The sequence below is a fragment of the Copidosoma floridanum genome, unplaced genomic scaffold, assembly GCF_036245765.1.
Source record: "Copidosoma floridanum isolate Cflo_tuat_1 unplaced genomic scaffold, Cflo_Japanese_pri ptg000013l, whole genome shotgun sequence".
NCBI classification, from domain to species: Eukaryota; Metazoa; Arthropoda; class Insecta; order Hymenoptera; family Encyrtidae; genus Copidosoma; species Copidosoma floridanum.
Genome location: NW_028321890.1, coordinates 21,734,561 through 21,750,675, shown reverse-complemented (window position 1 = coordinate 21,750,675; position 16,115 = coordinate 21,734,561). Strand labels below are relative to the sequence as shown.

Here is a 16,115-nt window from a genome sequence, read left to right as displayed (position 1 = left end):
TTTGTACCAAGATCTTGCAAAAACCTTCGGTTGATTACAAAGTTTTTAATTAATTTTTTAAACTTCAAATTAGTCAAAATTAAAGACAATAAACAAAGTCAAAAGACTCATTTCCGGGATGATTCATATTAAGCATGAATAAGCAAAGTTCTTGAGATAATACTAAGAAAATAATATGAGAAGGGACTTTTCATGCCAACAAATTTTTAAAAACAAGACAAGTTGTAATTTCTTGAGAGTTTTTTCCTAAAAACCTTTTTGTGCGGCAGTTCTCGTATGCCATACTCAATAGAAACATTGCTGGAACACTAAGCATCCGCACTACAAGTAAACCCCAAGTGACAATCCAAATTGTTTTACAGAAATCGAAATGAATCATAAACCACTAGACCTTTAGAGGAAAAAAAGGTCAAAATCTTACACTTTGTTCATTGTTCGAAAGCTCAGCATCAATCTCGCCTCAAAAGCAAACCAAAGGGAAAAAAATGGTTTCAATGCCTCCGTTTGACTCGAAAAAAAAAAAAAAAAAAAAAAAAAAAACCAACACCAAGAGGGCAAAAAATCAGGGCGTGCAGCTCGCGTCCACTTATCTCATGAAACGCCGCTTATGCACGCGGCAGCGGTCAGGGGGACGTCAAACATCGCAGGCATCAGCCACAGAGAGCAACAGCAGCAGCTTCTCTCGGGCGCTTCCGGCTTGTCTATACACACAAACGCCACGTACACTCTCACTCTTATGTGCGGTGTGTTATATACGTGCACGGCCGTATACTCTACCATCCGGCACGAGCGGCATTCTCACGCTCATCTGCAGCGATAGCAGACCCAACTGCACACACGCATCAATATTCAGAGAGAGGCCGGAAAACGTTTGCCAAGGGAGAGAGAGAGAGAGAGAGAAAAAGGCCGTTTTGCATACGTATACCGGACCCCCCTCGTATTAAACGCCGTTTCTTCCCTCTTCTCGGTCCCCCGTACACCTATACATCACGCAAACGTACCTTATACATACACGTGTGTGCAAGCTCGCCCGCTGTGGCATCCCTCTCTCTCTCTCTCTCTTTCTTTCTGTTCCGCGCTACTCTCCACGATACGCGCGCCCAACTCTTTCTTTCGCCCCTTCTCGAGAGATCGGTCGAGAAATACTCAGAGTGACATTTGCCTCCCCGGCTCGCGCTGCGAGCTTTTATTTTCGCTTTTTTTTCTCGTTCTCATACTCGTCCTCAAGCTCTCTTTACATCTTTTCTCTTCTTTTCTTTCGCTCGGCCGACTACCCACTTGCATCTTTCTATTTACGTTTTATAAGCGCGAAAAGCAAGGGGAAAAGGGTTGGTGTCTCATGCTCCGCTATAAGCTTTCGACCCCTCTCTCTCTCTCTTTCATTGGGGCAATTGAGAGTTTCGTTGCACGATTCGCTTGCATGACAATTTGTTTGCATCATGTGTATGTAAGCTTAGAGTAAAAATTGTATGAAAAATTTCAAGATCCATTTTGTTTTATAAGTGATGGTCGATGAAATTGGACCATGTGTACATCAACAAACAAATAATTTGAGCAGTTTAACAAAAACACATTTGCGTCTACCTTTCGTTGTACTATAGTACTTTAGCCCCCATTACTTTACCACCGAATCGATTCAGATCAATCTACGATAGTGAACATACTTCCATAAAAAAAAATTAAACACAGCAGCAACAAAGTCTCTTTACGACCACGAGTTTGGTTGTCCTGTGCGCATTTAATCAATCCACGAGGCTATGGTCAAAAGAAGCCGCCGATCCGACCGAGCGATCGATTAAACGAAAATTAGAAAAGCACGAGGGATAAATAAATTACGGGCTCTCGGCGCGCGGCGAGCGCATATATACATACAGGGAGCAGAGTCGGCACAACAAAAGCTCCACTCTGTTATTGCGCGAGTGCGCGGAACGTATAATTCACTCGCGATCCTTCTCGAAAAGAAAAAAAAAAAAAAAAAAAAAAGAAAAAAAAAGAAAAAGGAGAAAGAGGTAGGAAACAACAACCACCATTGGCTCGCGAGAGCGGCTCTCTGTACAGTAGTGGTCGTAATAGGACTTTACTGTACTAGTAGCACTGCAGGCACGCGGGGCCGAACAGTAGCTGCAACTTCGAAAAGATATCGGAAGGTGCATTAAAAAGAATCGCTATTATAGAGAGCAAGGGGGAAGGGATGATATGCGTAAATGCAGCTTGTACGTGAAATGCACATACATATATACGCGTGAGAGTGGACACACATAAACACGTACACCATAAGTAATATACTTAATAAGAGAATTCGTACATGTAAATCGTGCAATTTAAATCATTCCAAGAATGACCCTGACCCCAGTTAGGCCACAGGGTGACCTGCACGCCGCGGCGCTATATATGTTACGTACAGCAACAGCCGAGCGGTGATTACAATCACAATGGCGCGGGCTGGCCTTTACGGGGGTAAAACAGGTAGCTACGAGTACAAATGTACGTAACCTACTACGAAAAGAAAGAGAGAGAGGCCCGCATACATTATTGTCCTGCGCCTTGTCCCCCTCCTCCCTTGTACCCTTCCTTTTTTATGCACTCGCCTTTCTTCCATTCTCTCTCTCTCTCTCTCTCTCTTTATCTTATTCTCTCTGTGTGCATGTCTCGAACCGCGCCAGCGACCGGGCGCCCCTCTCCCCCGCCCGCGTTTGCATCTTCGCCGCGACGGCGACCTCCTCGTGTCTCCGGCTCTGCTGCAGCTACACACACTCGCAAATAAGCGCCTCGAAACAGAGAGAGGAGCCGAAAACAACGGGTGGCCGCGTATATATTATACACACACTCACACACTTACGCGTGGGCCCCTGCAAACAACGGGATTTCTGATTAAACAATTTCCTCGGCTGCTGCTGCCACTTGACAGCGTTTCGGTAGGTCGGACCGAGAGGGGCTTTTTTTTTTTTTTTTTTTTTTTTTTTTTTCTCGTGTTTTAACTTCGGAGTATACGATTATTGTTTGTTAAACATAGAACCCAGAGGGCACGTCTGGACATAATCTACGGTATAGGCGGGTATATAGGTGTGTTTTGCGCAGTGAAGATGAGTTACTCGTTGTTAGAGAGAGTTATACAACCAAGTTGTTTATCGTGTAATAAAGCTGGATTTTTTTTTTTTTTTCAAAGTCTACACCCTTTGACAGAACTCGCGTGTGTTTGTAAAAATAATTAGAAAAAAGAAAAAAGTTATTTTCCTTTGTGTTTTTCGCAGACATGGGTGAATTGAGTAGCCAATTACCGAGCGTAAAATAAATTCATCACACGACAAGTAACACGCGGGCCGCTATTGGTACATTGCAGGGCTTTAATTATTTCATAACGCGGTATAATGAAGAAGTAAACGAGTATCATTATATACCCGTGCCAGAATAAGTGGTACAGCACCAGCAGGGCAACGGTGAGCCAAGAGCAGCGCGAGAGCCGGTATCATAAATTCAGCGCGTCGCGTACAATAAAATACAACCGATTGCGATACACATAATATAAAGACTTTTCACCTCTCGCGCCGGGAGCGCCGCGAAACAATAAATGTTTTTCCAGATAGCATCGATACTTTGCTCGTACGTGTTATAGGTATATACCCCCGCGTTCTGCAATTGCGAAATGACGCGCTGTATAATACGATCTACTTGCTCTCGCGCTTCATCTGTCGATTACGTTATGCGCTAACGATCGCAAACTCTGTGGCGTACGTATACCTACTCTGTAAGATAAGTTAATAAATAAATAACAAAATTAAGGACACCTAAATAGAGTTTACATACTATGGGGAAGATCAAAGGGAGGCTATACGGCGGCCTTACGCCACAATAAGTCAACGTACTTGCTCCGCGCTACACTTTATCACGCGGGAAAAAAAAAAAAAAAAAACAGAGAGAGAGAAGGAGAAAAAGAGATTCTCGCCAACCACTTGTTTACCTTCCTCCTCCTCCTTCCGCTGCTTTTGCTCCTTTGCTTGAGGGCGCATGTGCGAAGATAAGAAGTGCGCGCGCTCCGCCGTTCACGTATAACATACGTGCGCTTTGTCGTTACAATCGAGAAGCTGCGGATCCACATTACACACACGCGCGAGCAGGTTTTCCTTCTGGTACACCACCTATAAATATACACTGTTTACGGACGCCGATGCTGGGAACGTTAAAGACGACGCTAGGATTAAATCAGCTGAAATCCGATTATCCGATCGCAAGAGCGTGTGCATGGGTGTATAATATACGTTACGCGCGTACGTGCTGCTCTCCGCTGACAATAAAGGATTGCGCCGCTCGTTGCGCTTCGTGAAAAATATTAATTAGGTGCTCATTGTTTCGATAATGGAACGCTTTGATTGCTTTTCCCGTTGTTCCCCGTTACTATCGGGTGATCGTCGTGATGTTGCAGCTGTAATTGTGGTTGCATTGTATTTCGAATGGGATTTCATATTTTTGAGGCGGCTGACTGTAGTCAAATTGTGAATAAAAGCTTTTGAGGGTTTTGTGGAATTAGCGTGGGCGCATGACGGCTCTTCAATGTTATAGCGATAAGACATTCGTGACTAAGTTAATAATGGTAATCGATCCTTGATTTGTTAGTCCTTTTTTATTAATAATCCATTGTACGACTCATATGTTTAATAATTTTTTTTTTCAAACTGATAATTTATGACTTGGGAAAAAGGAGTGCTATTTGAAGATTTTTATAGAAAAAAGTATCATTTCAAAAATGTGGTATTTCTTCTATGTATAGTATGGTGCTATTTAATTTAAAATTTAAACTTTTTGATCAAAATAATATAGTTGATGAATATCTAAAAATTTTATACTATTTCGATTTTTTAAATTGTCTTAAAGAATAAACTTACAATAAATGTTTTTTTAAATAATTTACAAATATTCACTCAAGTTTTTCAATTGGACCGTACCATCCACCTATATTTGCATTAGTACAATTTAATTACATCTACGTCTTATATATTATAGAGAGATGCATACTCAAAGGTAAAAATTGAAAAAGTTAACTTTAGTACTCCATTTACTAGATAGCTGTAAAATAAGCACATAAATCTGAACAAAAAAATCCAAAGAAAGCTTTATCCAATCTTGAACAGAATAGAGTTTGAGCCTTAAAAACATGTAAAAAAAAATAATAATAAAACTCGTAACTTAAGTTGCGTAGCAAAGCTGTTTCATCACTTGTAAAAAGTTTTCCATTTAGTATTAAGACAATAAGTAATCCTATGTAAAAAAGATTAGTTTTTTTCTGAATAAATAGAAGTATTCACAGAGTTTTAACAAAAATCATAAAAAACTGTACAAACTAAGAAGAGTTTAATCATTTTTGGTGATGATGATTTATAAACGATTGCGCAAAAACTGGGAATGGAACTTGATACAACACCACATACTTGAACCACATCAAAAGGTAAATGATGTACCTGATTGATTATTTTATCATCTGTAAACAAAAGATTAATAAAAAAAATGAAAAAAGCAATACTAACAATGAGTTTGAGTTGCCCTTGATGTTAAATTGAAAAATGTCACACGTATCTCAATTACGATCCAATACCGATCTCTTTCCCAAAGCCCAATGCATCATAGTATTGAATATGTATTTAATGAAATGTAAAAAAAAACACAAACGATCAATCAAACCATCAACAAATACTCATCCAAATAACCCGTGAGTTTCTCACGAAGCCTTAGCGCGCACATGCCCAAAAATCTAGCATACACAGACCCCCCATCATTTTTGCATCTTCCCAATAGAACGTGCAGCAAAAGCCGCAGCAGCAGCCTTTCCGAAAAAATTACCATAAGAAGACGACGCAGCACAGCGCGACTCCGCACTCGCACACAGACATGGGAAACGTCGAACTCTCGCGTTCCTCGGCCCATACACCGTAGAATGCATCATGCAAATGCGTCGCTACGCTACATAAGTACTGCTGCATAGAGAGCATCACCGGAGGAAGAAAAGGAAGGCAGGAGGTGTTTGCATAAAAGGGATGGGCGCGCACGTCGACGCAGTCGTCTCGTTTCTAAAGGCGATGAAAATGACGGGCAATTCTGATCGCTCTTATTATCCGCAGACGCGGCAAATTGCCCCGACATATGCCCCGTGTGCCATTTGTTTAATATACATGAAGCGACTCGCAATGCAACCTCCGCGTGTATACTTAACGTGAGGTGGGAACGTTTGGCACTAGCTGCCTTTCAATCTATTAAATGTACGGTCGGTGCAAAAGTTTACCGGGGTATGCGAAGGGAGTCTTGATTCGCGTATTGTACAAACAGCTGACGACGTTGCAAGAATGATTCAAAGAAACGGAAGAGGGAATAACGAATCAGAAGGACTTTATGGAAGGAGGGCCGCGTTCCTCGGCTGCTTATGCTTTTTGGATTTCCAGAGGCAATTTAACTACACGTATTGATTCGCCCATTCATTGATAGAAAAAAAAAATAAGGGGCAGTCAAGGTCAATCGGCAAAAGGGTGAGGAGAAAAAATACAACGACTGTAGCTTTAAAACTTGCAAAATTCGGATAAAAGAAAAAAATCTTTGGCAAAACTTTTCAGAATTGAAGTTTGGACAAAGTTAAGGCAAAATTACTCAGCGAAAGTGTGCGAAACTAACGTCTTCTCTTGTCTTTCGGGCATTTGATTCGGTGGTCAACAGCTGTAAAGAAAACGTACAAGAAAATTAGTCTTTCTTACAAAAACATGCCAGAAAATTATATGAGATAACGGTTAAGAGTTTCGTTGGACACATTACTGGGATGACTAAAAATGGGCCAAACTTTGAAATTATTCACATCAGATACAATAATTATACGCCCACCTTGTATCGGCCTTGCCCCAACAGATATCTCGAGAAAAAATTGTAACTCTGGAACTGGTAATAGAAAGATATTAAACGTATTGTGGAGTTGGTAGCGTCTCTTATGCACGGAATGAATATTTTGCGATTATGATACAAGTACGGCAATGGCAGCAACAGCAGCGGCAGGAGGAGGTAAAGGCTCTTTTATTATACATCTCGCGTGTGTCGGTGATCGGCCAGCATCAGCCACCAGTTCTGTGTGCGGCTGACAGAAAGAGAGGGAAGCTAGAGGGTCGGGCCAGCGTGTAGGTATATACAGAGTACACGCGTGCAGAGTATGCAGATGAGAGAAAGGGGGAGAGAGAGACATAAAAAAAAGTCCCTGTATAGCGGATGTTATAGAGCAGACTGCAGTTAGCAGAGTGCGGGAAACAATGGACCGTGCCATTATGTCCGTCGTCGAATCCAAAGGCCCTTGTGTATACTTCTCTCTCTTTCTTTCTTTCTCGGTTTTGCCACTGGGCTCTCTGTCTATTATAGTATATGGTAGCGAACCACATTGTGTATCCGGCCCACCGCGAGACGAAGCAGCGACCACTGGCACAAGCGGTGGAGAAGAAACAGAAGTGGAGAACGAGAGAGAGGGAGAGAAGAAGGAATAATAGGGGGGGGGGATAAAAAGGGATGGAGTGAGAGAGACGGAGAGAAAAAAATAGCGGGAGCCTATTGTCAGGACGCCTAATTATTCGCTAATCTTCCGCGTGGAAGTGATGCCCTCTTCTCTCTCGTTTCTTCTACATATCTCTCTCACACCCTCCCTCCTCTATTCTTCTTTTAAGAAAGTATTGAGACGCCAAAGTCCGCGAGCGGCCCTGACCCGAACCCGGTGAGTTGGGACTACAATCGCGTGGCACTATACACACCGCATTTGGCACCGTCGACTCTCTTTCTCGCTCCCTCCGTGTTTATCTCTCACTCCAGCTTTCGTTCTCTTTTATATAGCCACAGCGATGTAGGGTGTTGTTCTCAGTGGGCCGACAGCCAGACAATGAGCCCACGGTGCCAACTGCTTTAAATTTTCGGTCCTCAAATGAGAGCTCGAACCTCGAAAGCACACCACGCGCACACACACACGTACAAGCCGACGAGAGGGAATTGGCGAGAAATGGGTGTAGGGCGACCGAGTGAAAGAATAAGAGAGAGAAAGAGAGAGAGAGAGAGAGAGAGACCGGACTATCGTTTAAGCGTTTGTGAACGGGGAAGAGGTGGAAGAAGAAGAAAAGAAGGAGAGAATGAGAACGAGCGAGCGTCCGATTGGGCAATAAAGCGAGAAAGGCACGTGCCGGCACTTGATGTCACTCGGAAGATGATTAAGCTCTCGCAAAGATATGCAAATTAAGCGTTCTATTTCACCCTCCCGCTCTCTCTCTCTCTCGCCGTGTGTATATATAAATAATGACCCTATAGGCCGGTCTTTTGAGCCTCGACACTCGAATGAAAAAGAGTATAGGTAGCCACGTGGGGTGGGAGAACAAGAGAGAGGGAGGGAGCGAGTGCTGATTTCTTAATAGAGGAGCCGCCAGGTAATTAACGCCGTCACGCCGATCGTGGTCCGAGAGCCCGTCGGCTGTCCCCTTGTACTCTTATTAAGTAATTATTAATGACACGCGATCCGCTCTACGTGGGCAGTGTATACACAAGATGGGAGAATGAGTGCCTCTCATATACACTCTCGTTCTCTTTCTCCGTCCGCCGGGCAGATATGGGTAACATACGTATAAATACACATGTACACGTTGTTATACATGCGTGGCATGGCCCATGCTGGCATCACGATACACCTATATGCATTGAAAAGGCTAATGCTACGAGTGTGTAGGCATGACTCACCTCGGGATCACAGCTGGACGGCCGCTTGAAACTGTAGAGCTTGGCGAGCTTGTCGTAGAGGTTTGCGCGCTCGTAAATGTCGCGGAACGGATTTTTCGTGCTAAAGAAGTCGAGATCGATGTCCAGGATGTAGGGCATGTCCTTTTCTGGCAAGTACTGGCGTATTTGCTGCCCGACCTGGACGAAGTCATCGGTCTGAAACATTTTACGGAAAATTTTGTTAACTACTTTTGTTATATTCGTTTACCAAAATGTGGAACAAAATGTAGAAATAGAAAACAAACAGTCATTACATGGGAAGGCAAAAAATTGTATGAATTTGATTATCATTTTCACTTGTAAACGAGCGCACGTACGTGCATCGTAATTGAAAATGAATCATAAACGAAGGCAGCAATCGTTCATGCATGTACTATCAGAAATCCGATGATTTGCATACAAATACTCGAGAGACAAAGGGAATAAACATTACAAACTAGACTCGCGTGTATATATACACACTACCCAGCAATAGCTCCCGCATTTTTTTTCCTCCTCCTTCTCGAACTCCGCATGTGTTCTCTCTCAACCCGTTAGCTGCGCGGGAGCGTTACACAATTGCATGTAAATCCCAGAGGCGCAGCCCCGCGCGGGCAAGCGCGAAAATATCGATTTTAACACAATTACTCGAAACGCGCGCTTACACGCACGCAGGGCTCATTGTTTTTTTTTTTTTTTTTTTTTTCTCTTCTGCGAGTGCTCAAAAACGAGCGCACCACAGGAGGGATTGCATTGTGACGCGCTCGCAATTCTCCATTCATTGGGTTTTCATTTCGAAACAATGGCTATTAATTCGACTATGCAAATCCACGGGGCTTCGAGGGCTGATCTTTACGAGTGAACACGCGCGGGGAAAAAGAAGGGAAACCATCAATGGGTTTTTCGAGCTTTTTGTCGAGCTTTCGAATCGGGTTCTTAATAATTTTTACAAAGAGGTGCTTGTTGGTTATTAATTTTCTGGTGTCTGCGGAATTTTTTGAAAATTGAAAGTGTTGAAAATATTGTAGGTGCCTTTACATGCGATGTCATTAAAAAAAAAAAAAAAAATATTCAACAGTAGTACAAAAATACATTGTTAAATTTATACTACTGCTTTATTTTCAGTTTTATTTTTAAAAAAAGCTCTAGTAATTGACCCAAGCAATATCTTTATACAACCTCGGTTCAATGTTTGACGAATTAAAATTGTAGAGCTGCAGAAGACTCATAAAAATGTTATTCACAATATTGAATCTTTAAATATATATAAACCCCATGAAATAATTAAAATGCAGATTTCTTTGCCCCAGATGATATGAACAATATTTTAATGATGCAGGATCATCAATCAAGAAGAAAAAGACATGGAGAAGACAAATCGAAAGCAGCAACGTGGTATCGCTTGTAAAAAAAAAAAAAAAAAAAAAAAAAAAAAAAATTGTATACAATATATTACAACTGAGAGAAAGAAATAATCGGAGTAGTGTAACAATACAAGAACCAATCTACGAACAGCACTCCCAGGCACGAATTCGACTTTCTTTTTTAGCCAGTTTCACCCTCCCTGTGTATATGTACGTGACGTTCAGGAAACTTTTCTACATTTTTCACCCTTTTCTTTCAAAGTCGACGACGCGGCAGAAGTCATACACAGCACGTTTATTCGTGTAAACAGCGGACCAAAGGGAGAAAATCGTTTCTAACGAGTAACATGCAAAAAGAGTCTGGGATGGACAAAAGCTGTGCTTGCGACGCACAACACGCACAACATACAAAGTGGGTAGAGTAGAAACACGGACACACGAGAAACGAAGGAACAATGGCGCTGCTTCTCTGTACTTTTCGCGTTACACAAATTTACGGCAACAATCGGAGCAAAGCGATTAAGCGCCAGGTTGTCCTATAAGTTCTTTTCCGCCAAGCTCAAAGGAAGGGTCTTTTTTTTGTCGAGGTACGCGAGGGCGTGATTAACGAAGAGCGTTGTCTTTCAACTTTTTTCTTTGGTTTCACCCTCGCTGACGGATTAAGTAATTTTTCGAGGGATGTTTCTATACTTTAATTCCCACCTCCATCCTTCTTGCTTTTTTTTGTAAGGAAGCTTGGATCTCGCCTTGAGAGCTTTTCTCTGGCGAGCATTGTATTTTTACACTTGAAATATGAGCTGTGTCTATCTGGAGCCCTGGAGGAATATTTTTTATGTAAAAAATGATGGGAGTTTTTTGGAAACTAATTAATTATTAGAATTTTTTAGTTACGAGCTGATGGTAGAAATTTCCTTAAAACAAAAGTAAAAAAAAAAAAAAAAACGTTTTTTTGTCACTTAATAGATTTATTCATACTTGTGATAAATCTTGTACAACTGCTACATTAAACTTCAAATTTAATATCAATGGTTATTTTCCAACAACAGACTTTATCAGAACAATGCATACAAAACATCCCTTAGTCAATGACTGATAAATCGATAGGTAGATAACCAAATAAACAAATGGCTAGACTTAAGTAGGTGGTACTGTATTTTTTGATTAATCAAGCTTATTTGTTTTTAGGATTAAAAAATGTCTTTAATGTATTATTTATCAAAGGACTAGCCTCCTCATATAATAACTGTCTAATGTTTGAGCGAAGATACATGAGGTAAAACAATGATTACCACGTAGCACAAATTGTAACACAGAAGCTGCATTTTACATGAGTAAATTCTATTTCCATTTTTTTTTTTTATTCCAATAACATACAAGCCCATGAGATCAGCGACAATAACAACAAGGTCTACACAGGAGATCAAGCATTATTAAAATAAGTTGACACACGGCAAGGCGCCACAGAAGGGGAGTGTCGGAAAGGCACGTCATCTTAATCAAAAGTGTCGTGGCGCGCGTAAACGCGGTTGCACGCGGCATCATTGTTTCCAGCTCGGCCGAGGAGAGTGAAAAAAAAAAAAAAAAAAAAAAAACTAACAATGAAAAAAAATACCTGGAGGCACTGCGCGTGGCAGATGCGTTGTGTCAATCGAGGAATGACGGCGCTTTGTTTCGCGCTGCTGTACGCAAATATGTGGCTTGATCGCGCCTGTACGTTTAACACAGCCCAGAATCGGTGCAGCGAGTGGGAGAGTATACACGTGGCGTTTATTAATTAAAACAATGCACCGACATGAACTGACTACACGCGTGCGTTGAGGAAAGGCAGATGTGACTAGGGTTTTTTACTTTTTTCTTTCGTCATTGAAATCAAGCTTTGGCTACTATGCAGGATCATGCTTGCGACTGTCGCGTCGTATGGGGAGTTGTAAATTTTATGATGAACAGGCGAGAGCGTAACGTTAAAAAAAAAACCTTACAATGGGGCCCAGAATAAAGTTTTTAATTTTTTGGATCAAATTATACCAATGACTTTGGTGGTACAAACAAATTGAGTCTTACTAGGGGTTAGTATTTTACGCATCACGTATTATAAATTAATTAAGATAAAAAAAGTCCACACTATTGCTGCAGTTGTTACTAAAAAAATATATTGCTAATGTAATTTTTTTACATTCCAATATAACATGGAGGAGTGCATGGAAAAAGGAACCAAAAGTGTAAGAATATCAGAAAAAAAAAAAAAAAAGAAAAAAAATCGAAAACACAATCAAGAAACATCAAACCAACGCTCGTGCGAATAAATTGTTTCTCGGTAAAGGTCGGACAGCTCAAAAAGACGCGAGCAGACAGTGGCACTCGTATTGGCATTAATTAGTATATATACCCCGACAAGTCTACGATTCATAGTCGACGTTGCACGTACAAAATGCGAGACACACAACATTGTAAGCGTATATTATACGAAGCATAGAGAGAGGGAGAGGGAGTTTTCCGTCCGTATACGTGGCTCTTTTGCTCGGGTGCAGCGCGTGCTCGCGTAGCGTATATCAGTATGCAAGTTGTATCGGTATCCGGTAGCGCAAGCTCGTGTAGCACACGCACACGCAGCAGTGCGGTAGCAGCTACAACTCACGTTGCATTATGTAGGATCCCCGAGAGAGGCCGGTCCGTCAATGCCGCGTTCGTGTTACTCCAGCGCGACGGTGATAAGAATAGACCGATAGAATTTTCTATTAGGCAGGTAGGTAGGTATACCACGCCACACAGAGACACTGGGAAAAATCGAGGTTTTCGCGCATAAAAGGTCTACACGGCTCTGAAAGCGAGTGCTAAAACAACTTCACTGTCGGAACAATGGTGTTCTGGTGCTTCTCTTTTTTCGCCTATGTCATCTCTTACTCGCGGGTCTTTGGGTGCTGCATACGTACACACATGGACTTGTACACCGTGTGTATACCCCCATTGTGTGCAATTAACGATACGCTCATTACCAGCAGCAGCGCAGTTGCATAAAAGCATATTATGTACGTGTGTATGTACACTACAACGCCACTCCATTTCGCGTTTATCAGCAGACGTGCAGACAGTGAACAGAGAGGCCAGGAGGGCTAGAGATGGGGCAACGAATGACGCTATTTTTCTCCCTCTGACTCGCGTAATGGAAAATAGAAGCGACGCACATTATTGGACTCGGAGCTCCACGAGTTTCTATTAAACGTCGAGGATTGTGCAAAAAGCCAAGTGTGCAAAGTGTGTAAAGATATATACATGCAGGCATGCAAGTAACGCGTGAACGTGTAAGAGTGCGCGCCGTGGATAATAACGATGATTTGGATTAGCGCTGCTTTTTTCTTCCCTTTTATTGTGGATTTTGAAATCCTATGGTTGCCTCGCGAAAATTGCCCATATCTACTTGCGACACACATTGTCTTTTACCCGCGCTGTGGTGCACGCAATGATTTTCACGCGCTGGAGAACGCGTGTTGAGAAAGAGACAAGACAAGGACACGATCGGATGGATAAACATTGTAATTTGTACGTCACCGAGAATACAAGATGAAGGGGAAAGAGAGTAATGAGCTGCTGGCGCGTAAGTGCACGAAATTGCCACAATTGGAGTGAAATTTCACAAGAGGGATTCCTCGGGAGTCGTATTTTCGCAGAAGAATTGCTTCTTGCGAGAACTTAATATTGCCTCGCATATGGAGCCAACTTGAAAAGTTCAACGCATCAGAGCATTCAACGCATTCTTTTTTCCCTGCCTGACAGTGAAATTGGCATTTTTCTGTTTGCGCGAGAAAAAAAAAGTACGCGGTGGCGTTCGCACCATTAGGAAAAAAAGGCAAACAAAGAAAAAGAAAAAAAAAAAAAAAAAAAAAAAAAAAGCACCAGCCGAGCAGCAGAGAGGAGGAGGAAAGAGTTTCATGCGGACGGGTTATTGCCAATTACTAGCGATTCAAATGAGTCACTTTTGCCGAGTTAAAAATAATCGAGCGTGCGTTCGCTCGCGCCACCGTCGGCAATTAATGTCAATGCGTAATCGAATAAAGGCCCCCACGTCCAGTAGTTTGCACTCCACTTCGACGGCTATTAATGCCCGCGCCGCTCTCTCTTTCTCCTCCTCCTCCTCCTCTCGCGCTCACATCACAAATAGTTTTCTCATTTGATAAAAAGAATGAATCGAGCGATTGTCTGTGCGTTTCTAATTATAGGCTCCAGCCACGGATTGCGAAATCGCATTACATCGAGGAACGACGTGGGGGGGGGGGGGTTTTCATTTCACGGCTGTATAGTGTCATATTTTATTTATAGCCACGCGCCCCCGGATAGACTTTTACTGTCACGATGGCTGAGAGAAATAGTGTGTGTCGTTCGTTTGAAACGATATCCCCCTTTTGCTAGATTAGCTGTTCAATTGAATATTGATAACCAAGTCGTATATATACTTGTCAATTATATGTTTCCCGGGTATTTTAGACGAAACTCGCGCTACTGATAGTTATTGTTTCCTGTCCGACTCTATGGTTAGGTGGATAGGACAAAGGAATTTCATTTGCCACATGCACGGGATACTTTGGCTCAAATTCTACTAACAAACGTATGTGAGGATACATATAATTATACAACAGGTAAAAGTAGTGTAAGATTGACTATACATCTTGCATTAAGAAATTTTACTATCGCGTCGAATACAAAAATTTTTTCTGCTCAAACGATTGATGATAAATACAATTAGTTTTTCTTTGTGCAAATATACAAGATCGAGATATCGATGGTTGGGTCAATGAAACTGATTGCATCCTCGATTTTGACAGCAGCAGTGATGACATTAAAAAATTTAAGAAAAAGAAAAAAATTCCCCGAGCCAGTTGTTCCTTTCGCCCATGCATCGATGCGTCGACTCAAGAGACGCAACCCAAGTTCATCAAAAATAAACGCGACAAATAACACCGTACTCTCCCATCAGTGCAAGTATAATTCCTGTCATCCATGCAAAAAAAATTTCAATGGTGCGCGCGTAATTGAAACCAAAGGACGAACTTTTAATACGAAACCTCCGCGGCGCTAAATCGCACGAAGCTCTCAATTAGGGGGATCGACGTTAAAACAAAGCAAAAGAAAGAAAAACGAAGCCCCGATCCCGCGGAACAACTTGCAATTTCGCGCTGCCGAAGGTAGAGAATGAGAGAAGGGGGTCCCGGCGCACCACCGCTCATTTTCGCACTTGGCTCGCGCGCCGGAAGCGCGTCTAAGGGCCCTTCTCTCGAAAGATCGTCCCCCTGCTCGTCTCGACAATGACCTTGGGTAGTAAAGTTGCGGTAGCGGTCGCTCGGCAGAAGCACTGCACACTCTTGAAATAAATTAATAAAGATATGACTACCACACGTTTTCTCGTGCGTATTGTATCTCTGCTGGCGGCTCGCTCTTTTCATGCCCACAAGCCAGATAAGAAGACGAGTCATTGTTATTGCAGTTGTGAAAATATTTAAGTTTGCGTATTTGCATGGACATACGCGAAGGATTAGGAGGAAGAGGGAGGTTGGCATGCCATAATTGTAGGGCAATTACGCGAGCATATTGTGTTAATACAAACTTTTTCCTAGCCCAGGCACGTATACGTATCATACGTTTAACGTATCATACGTTTAACGTATCATACCACGACCTATACGTATACGAGTACGCAGGCTTCTATACGAGGACGTAGTGTGTGTTACGTGTGTACCGGTAGCGTGGCTCTAATTACGCGCGCAAAAAGACCTCTCGAATTACCGAATGCTATCCAGAGGTTCAATGGGCCGTTTTCGTGTATACATATGTCAATCGTTTTCGTATCCTTTTTTTTTTCCTTCTCCTCGCACAATTATTTTCTTCATTTCACCCTGGGCTCGTGTGATAGAGCGATGAAAGTTTGCGTGTGTGTTCTCTTTATTGCGGATAATAAAGTGCTTGGCTTTCATACACGCAGGCACTGATGAGCGATATCTCCGCTGCATCGTT

At 42.2% G+C, this 16,115-nt stretch overlaps 1 protein-coding gene across 1 annotated transcript in view; it reads right to left on the bottom strand.

Annotated features, from left to right (window-relative positions):
- The window catches only part of MESR6 (misexpression suppressor of ras 6), a 522,313-nt gene that overhangs the window by 217,371 nt on the left and 288,827 nt on the right, over nucleotides 1-16,115 (bottom strand). Inside the window, exon 5 of the mRNA XM_089591368.1 lies at nucleotides 8,731-8,925. Coding sequence (XP_089447494.1) covers nucleotides 8,731-8,925 — 195 coding nt within the window. The remainder of the gene's footprint in view (nucleotides 1-8,730; nucleotides 8,926-16,115) is intronic.